The sequence below is a fragment of the Salvia hispanica genome, chromosome 4 (genome assembly GCF_023119035.1).
Source record: "Salvia hispanica cultivar TCC Black 2014 chromosome 4, UniMelb_Shisp_WGS_1.0, whole genome shotgun sequence".
Classification (NCBI taxonomy): domain Eukaryota; kingdom Viridiplantae; phylum Streptophyta; class Magnoliopsida; order Lamiales; family Lamiaceae; genus Salvia; species Salvia hispanica.
The window spans coordinates 15,869,964-15,878,106 of NC_062968.1; the positions used below are offsets into that span (position 1 = coordinate 15,869,964).

At 33.6% G+C, this 8,143-nt stretch overlaps 1 protein-coding gene across 1 annotated transcript; it reads right to left on the reverse strand.

Annotated features, from left to right (window-relative positions):
• Positions 1 to 687: 687 nt before the first annotated feature.
• On the reverse strand, positions 688 to 2,710 carry LOC125220458 (chaperonin CPN60-1, mitochondrial-like). Its single transcript, XM_048122628.1, has 2 exons — positions 2,570 to 2,710; positions 688 to 987 (listed from the first exon to the last, which is right to left on the reverse strand). The coding sequence occupies exons 1-2, from the start codon at positions 2,708 to 2,710 to the stop codon at positions 688 to 690; spliced, it is 441 nt and encodes a 146-aa protein (XP_047978585.1).
• Between the last annotated feature and the right edge of the window lie 5,433 nt (positions 2,711 to 8,143).

The window sequence follows — 8,143 nt, forward strand, 5'->3', positions numbered from 1 at the left end:
GACAATCCTAAAAGGAATACGACTCAAGTAACTTGGGACAAATGGAATATATTAGTTTTATAATAAAACATGAGTGAGTATGCATTAGTGGAATGTGAGGTACAATACCATAAATATTAAATAGTAAATAGTAAATAGTAAAAAGTAAATGTGATAAGTATTGACAGGCGTACTAAAAAGAATACTAGTGACGAGAAATGACGAACGGATGAAATAATTAAAAATGATGCAATATTAAGTGTAAATATAAATAGTATTGGTAGGGATGTCAATCCAACCCGAAACCTGTGGGTCGGCCTGAATAACCCAGTAAAATTAGTGGGTTAGGGCTGTAATGTCCAAGTTTGACTTGGCACGAGTTTTAAGAAATGTGTAGAAAAGTGATTTGAAAAAATAGTGGAATGAGAGTCCCACATTTATATATTAGTTTTATAATAGAATGTGAGTGTAAAGACTTATTGGAAAGTGGGACCATTTACCAAAAATAGAAAAAAAGCAGTGTGGACAACTCTTTCACGGACATACCAAAATGGTAAAACTGGATAACATTTCACGGACTGAGTAAGTTTTAGGGGTTTTTTGTATTTTTGAATTTCATGTGGTACAATCATTATGCTTATTCAATCTTCATTCTATATTTTTCTACTCGATCTCACAATATCAACTTCCAAGTTCCACCTTGACTCATTATTCCATCGTCTCATCATCTGACAATGTTGTCTTACCACCACTAAAGCCAATCAAGTCTGCTTTGTTGAAATAGCATCTTAATCCATTCAAAATTTCTCCAACTTCTGTTTCACTCGCTCCTCCAACCTTGAGTACCGTAACACTACCAGACAACTTTGACAATTGTGCTTTCTCCTTATGAAACATTGCACTAATCTTCTCAACGACAGTTGTTAACTGCTCGCACCTCTCTTCTATCAGTTTCTTGTTCCCACCCCCACGTAGAATTAAAATGCCGTCAAGAGAGATCCTGTGACCCTTTCAGCGAAACCAAGCATGTCAATTTCAACTTTCTCTAGACTCATTCCTTGTTCTTCACTAATGACCTCCGCTCCAGTTAGAACGGCAAGATCTTCTAAATTTGCTCTTTTGTTGTCCCAAAAACCAAGAGCTAGATTTGCTCCAAGATTTTTGGCATTATCAGAAAATTCAATGCTTTTGGCTACTGTGACAATTTGGGTTTCCTTTTGTCTCAATAATTACATTGCGACCCTTCGGCCCCATTGTAACTTTTACAGATTCGGAAAGTTCATTAAACCCGACAAGTATTGTTGACCGAGCTCCATCACCGAAACAAACATTCCCAAACATGAACCCCATGAGGCAATGTCGGATCCAGAAAATGAAGCCAGTGGGGTCGGATATTGTTAAAAATTTAGTAATAACTAATAAATATAATATTTAAATAATTATTTAAAAATATTACTCCCTCCGTCCATGATTTATTGTCCAAGTTTGACTCGGCACGGAGTTTTAAGAAATATGAAGAAAAGTGAGTTGAAAAAGTTAGTGGAACGAGGGTCTCATATTTATATATAAGTTTTATAATAGAACGTGAATGTAAAAATTTAGTGGAAAGTGGAGTCCATTTACCAAAAGTAGAATAAAAGCAAATTTGACAACTTTTCACGGACGGACCAGAATTACAAAACTGGATAACATTTCGCGGACGGAGGAAGTATATTTTAAATAGTCATATTCTATGAGGGATAGTTAATTTTTTAGTATATCCGTATGTAAAAGTGTAAATCAGCGATTTAAAATTCTTAGCACCAAACATTATAATAGTAATAATTTTAAAATATTACTAGTAAATAAAATATAAATATAATGAAACTTGAAACGAAAATAATAAAAATAGTTATACTACTTAATAAATCCACAATTATTTAATTAGTTGCCCACTAACATTTTAGGTGGCCCAAGTTATTTGCACAAAATAGGCCCAAATTATTTCAATCATTTATCATTTTAGATCATCTTCTTCATCCTCCCAACATCAGTTTCTGCAACCCCACTCTATACCTCTCATCTCTCCTCTTATTTTCAGAAAATAGGCAGAAGGCTTCCGGTGGATTTGAAGCTGCCGTGGGGTCGGAGAAGGAGCTGGGCTGGGTCAAAGGTCGAAAATGAAGTATTCCGGCAGCACTCGGTGGACCGCTGCCATGAGGTGGTTTCCTCCTTTAGCCTCATCGTACTCCTCATCGTCATAGACCGGCATCGGAAAATATTGCTCATCAATACAGGGAGCTCATAGAATATATCCTCGTCGTATACGGGCTTATCATACACCGACATCGACAATATATTGTTGTTTCTATTCTTCGTTGGTTCTGGGAGCTTATAGAATATATCCTTGTCGTATACAGGCGTATCATACACCGACATCGAAAAATATTGCTATTACTATTCTTCGACTGTTCATCCGCATCAGAAGATGTAAAGACTTCGCTGAATAATGGATCGTCCATCCAACGATGCTGTGGCGCATTAGACCTCATCGGGTTGGATTCCCCCGATGCTCATCGAGTCGCGCCAATCGTCCCTGTAGGTCTCGAACCTGTTGTCTCGGATCATCGTTCTCAATGTCGCTTAGATCATGCTGTTGTGCTGCCTCTTTGTTTGGGAGATCTCCACGTCCCTCACCACGATCGTCGCCACGAGCATCGCCACGTCTGCAGCCATGGCTACGTTCAGCCATTGATAATCAACCTGGCTCTGATACCAAATGATGCAGAAACGTATAGAGAATGACTGAACTAGTAAATAAAGTAATCAATGAATTGAGAACTAAGAGTATAAAATTCAAACTTTGTATTTTTTAGTTCAACAATGAGGCCTCTTTATATAGGCAAAGGAAAATCCTAAACTTATGGAAAATAATTCTAAAAGAAAAATAACTGAAAGAAAAATAAGGAAAAAAAAAACAATTAATATATTTTCATCTACTAAATGACGCAGAACAATGCAGAAACGTATGAAGAATGACTGAACTGGTAGATAAAACACTCAACTAATTGAGACCTTTAGAGTATAAAAACTCAATGTAAAATTAATAATCAAAGTCTGTCTTTTTAGTTCAACAATAATGTGTTTATTAGGCAAATGGAAATCTTAAATAAAACTAGAAAGAAAATAATTAAATAGAAAATAAGCAAAAAAAGAATATTTTTCCTTCTACTAATTCTATTAATAGGAAATAAATTAAATCTAAAATATAATTTACTTAGCCTCCAAGTCTTATATAACTGCATCACTAATTCTACAAACTAGAAAATAAATAAAACCCGAATATAATTTCCTAAGCCTCCAAGTCTTGTCTTCTATAACTGCATCACAACCCATGTGTTCGGTAAATATTGGATAGTTTATATATATCATATTTACCAAGTACATATCTAATTGGATAGACAAAGTTATCATAGATTTTGTTAATTTTTAAACGTCAAAACAGTATGTTTTACTAATTTTAAATCTTAGTTTCTACTGTATTACATATTAACATAATTAGAGCACTCCCAATGGCGACGGCGAAAATCCGGCGATTTTTCGCCGGATATCGCCGACTTATCGCCGGCCATTGGGAGGAGTTCGGCGATTTTTCGGCGAAATTCCTACCGATTTTACGCCAAGCGGCGTTTTAACGCCGGGCTATCGCCGGATCATCGCCGGCCACTGTGGGGAGCTGTTCGGCGATTTTTCGGCGATGATCAATTTTTTTTTTTTTTTTCCTCAACGGTCATATTCTAATTTCCACCCCTATAAATATTTCATCCTCTTCCTCCATTCATCACCTACAAACTTCATTCACACAAATTTTCAATCTTTTTTCTCTCCATCTTTATTAAATGAGTTCTGATTCATCGTCTCGTGCTCAGTCCGACGAGGAAATATTTACTATTATTTGTTTTATCTTATAAATTAAATAAGCTAGCTTTATTATATATAAAAATAAAACAATTAATTAGTGATGATGTAAAAATGAAATGTTGAGTTAGGGAGAAATAAGGGAGAAATAAGGGAGAAACCATTGCAGAGGTTGGCTAAAAGTTGGCTAAAAACTGGGGATAAATTTTGGTGCTGATGTGGCAGGAGTTAGGGAGAAATAAGGGAGTTTATCCCCAAACCATTGGGAGTGCTCTTATGTATTTGGAACCCCGAGCAGTATGTGCTTGGTATATTTAATTATAATATTTGGAGTTTTATTATAAATATTCTTTTAAATTAATTTAAATAATTGTAATAGAATTTATGAATAAATTTATTTTATAATAAAATATTAATAAAATATTGCAGGAAATGTAGAAAATAAATTTTACTTACTAAGAAAGAAGAACCATTGCGCACACGTTAGCACGGGTAAATCCAACAATGATCCAATTTTACTTGCCAAAAAATGAGCTTCAATGCGTACACTTTTGCACGAATCAAATCCGACATGATCCAATTTTACTTACCGAAAGAGGGGCCGCAATGCGCGCACGGTTAGCACAAATCAAATCCGACATAATCCGACATAGTCATTCATTAAATCAATAACCATTTGTTGAAAAGACCGTCACTTTAATCACTTTTGATCATATAAAATGTCATTTTTAATACTCACTTTGTCAAAAAAAAAATAGTGTCAGTTTTTATTTTGGTTTGTCGCTAAAATTTGTCCAATTAATTATGGAATCATTTTACTCATTTTTTCTCTTTATATTCATACTTATCCACTTTTACTCTTTCTTTCTGTCAATTTACTAATTGTGCATTAAAACTCGTGTCGTCCATAAATGAGATTATTTTTGCAGACGGAGGAGTATATTGTATTCCCTTCACCTGCCGATAAAATGTCACATTTTGGCTTTTCGAATATTCACAACTAAAATTTTTATTTACTTTTTTTTTTCTATTTTGGGTAAATGAACTTTACACACCATTAAATCATTATACTTGTAGAATTTATAAATAAAACTTGAATTCACATTCCACTAATTTTTTGCGATCCGTTTTTCTTCACATTTTTCAAACCCACGTAGATGGATGAAGTACGTACCTTTCATGTACAATAATAATATTCATGCATTCGTGAATACATGTCTCATTACCTTTTATTGATTTTGGTAATGAATTTCGTAGACCACTAACTAATTTCACTTTGTACTATAAAATTAATATTATATAAAAGTGTAAATTAAATTCCACTAATTAATTTCATTTTTATTATAAATTTGTATAAAATACGAGTCAGATTCCACTTATTTTCTTCATTCATATTTATTTAAATTTCTTAAAATTTGAACCAAATTAAAATAAGTCAAATAATAGAAAGGAGAGAGACTTTTTCTTCAATGAGGTCACATAAATTTTTAGTTCTTTTATACTTTTTCTTTAAGAAAAAATTATTACGCCTTATCATCATTTACTCTACATTGCTATTTTATAAAAGCAAAAGCATAATTTAATATCTAAAGAACAAATTCAATAAATAAATTTTGATTATTTAACTTGAAAATCTCACTTTCTAACTAACATCTAGAAGAAGGACCCGTCATTAAATATATAGTAAGTTTTAAAGAAAATAATACTCCCTCCGTCCCACATTAGGAATCTCAGTTTTCGACACGAGTTTTAAGAAATGTAAAGGAAAATTGGTGAAAAAAGATAGGGAAATGTGGTCCCTACTTTTTTATATTAATTTTATAATAAAATGTGAGTGGAAAAATGTTAATGGAATATGGGACCTAATACCATTTATGGAATATTCCAATCGGGACTCCTAAAGTGGGACACCCCAAAATGATAAATCGGGACACCTAGAGTGGGACAGAGTATACATTAAAGTTCCTTGGGTCAAATGAACCCCAATTAAAGAAAAATGAGATTTAATAATGAAAAATATATAAAAGAAAGAAGTGTTATCTATCAATATAATTTCAATGAATTATAATCAATTTTGATAAGAATAAATTTATTCTTCTTATTTTACCTATCAACTTAATTTCAAAATATTATAACCATTTTGATACGAATAAATATATATTGCTCTTATTTTAATTTGGTACACGTAATATGAAAGGGTAATATTCCTACGAGTCGCGACAAGTAACAGAAAAGTACACTTTATATGTTTTAAAACCATTCTGTACCATGACGCTATACGCGACAACTTCATTCCATACCATAATGATACACACGACCACCGATTCGAATAATCCTTCGATCACATTATCAAATTGACCTCAATTAGTCTTAAGATAACTTTATTAGTATAATTTAAGAAAATTAACTACAATTCATATAAATTTTCCCTAGCTATTATAATAAATTTATCTCAAATTAGCCTAATCAAAAATTGGCCGATAGCAATATTTAAAGAGATAGCAATATATATCCCTAGTTTTTATGTTTTCTTTACCACCAAAAGATAATGTTGTTGGCTCATAATCATAAGTCAAACAGTGAGCCCATTGCTTTCTTTGCTGTTTCTCATCACTCCCTTAGTCGCCCTCTGCCTATATATATCGTACCACAACATGTATATTCATAACACAAGAAAATCAACAACAAGCTTGCTAGTTAGAAATTAAATATGGGTGATAGTGATGAGAGTGTTTTTTGGAGTGATAGTGAAGCCTATTTTCCAACTCATGATTTTCAAACTGCAAATCATGATGGCTTCTCTGGAGAAGATTCCGGTGGCTTGAAGAGGATTTCACTCTCTTCATGCTATGAGAACAATCACCAGGTTCTTCCTTCATCATCATCTTCATTTTTGGTTCTATTCATTTTTAGATGAAATAAGATATCACCAAAAAAAAAACCTCATTTTTTATACTTATTTTTGTGCATTTGTTTTAGCGCGCGCCGCCATCTTTGGTTCGCACGCGCGACATTGTAAAATACTTGCAAACCACATTTGAAAAAAATAAGATATGAGATTATGTCTTTTCCCTACCATACAATCCTTTTTTCCCTTTTTTTTAACTTTATACAATACTTGCAAAAGTTAATGGTCGAGTATGATTCCACACCAGATGAAATATATCGATCACGTGTGTTTTAATTTTTTCGGGCTTAAAATATTACAAAAAATAAAAACAAGATTGTTAGCCAATGTGTATAATATCAATAGCCTTTTTGGATTTGTAGGAAGGAAGTGCAGAGAGTTCATCCCAATCAAGCCCTCTTGGGCTGACCCTGAGTAAAACTCCATCATTCCTAAATCTGGTGCAGATGAGTTTGAACAGAGGGAAGCTTCCCGTTCCCGGTAAGGATATGCCGAGAAGAAGAGTGGAGGAATATGTATCTCCGGAGAAATTAAAGGCTTCCAATTTCCCGGCAATGCACCTCCAGATCGGAACTTGGGAGGTATGTAGAAATTAATTAATGATGATATTAGTTAATACTCGTTCCATCCAAAAAAAAAAGTCAGTCACATACTAAATTTAGAAAGTTACTTTCAATTTATTACTCACTTTTTATATTCATCTGTATAACTTTATTCATATTTTCTCTCTTTCTCTCGTGCCATGCAGAAGGTGACTAAGAATGAAGGCGACGTCACCGCCAAATTTTACTACGCGAAGCGCAAAATGGTGTGGGAGGTGCTAGATGGAGCTCTCAAGAGAAAGCTCGAAATACTCGTGGTCTGATATCTCTGCCATAAGGATTTCCCTACCCGAAGGTCTCCCCGGCATCCTCGAAATCGAGGTTTTCTTCTCTCTCTTAAACTCATTTTTATTATTTCCTTTCTACTTTGTGCAAGAGATGAGATAAAACTGGTTGTTTTTTTGTGAAGCTGAACCAGCTCCCGATGTTCTTCCACGAAATCAACCCTCAGCCAAGAAAGCACACCCTTTGGCAGAAGTCCGATGATTTCACAGAAGGCCAAGCTCCCAATTGGAGGTAAAATACAAACTAATTCTTACAAATCATGAACATTTTATGCACTTGTAATGAACATTTTATGTACATGTAATGAACTGCCCTCTTGTAGTGAATACATTATGCATATAATGTTCATTATAAGGGATAGTCCGTTACATGTTTATTATAAGTTTATACAACATTTATTACATGTGCAAAAATGTTCATTACATAAAATGTGCATAAAATGTTCGCGAGTGATTCCTCTGCTCTAACACTA

Coding starts and splice junctions, on each gene's coding strand:
- LOC125220458 (XM_048122628.1), bottom strand. CDS start 2,710: ATGGCTGAACGTAGCCATGGCTGCAGACGTGGCGATGCTCGTGGCGAC. Junction 988..2,569: donor ACGATGATCCGAGACAACAG/GTTCGAGACCTA, acceptor TTTCGCTGAAAG/GGTCACAGGATCTCTCTTGA.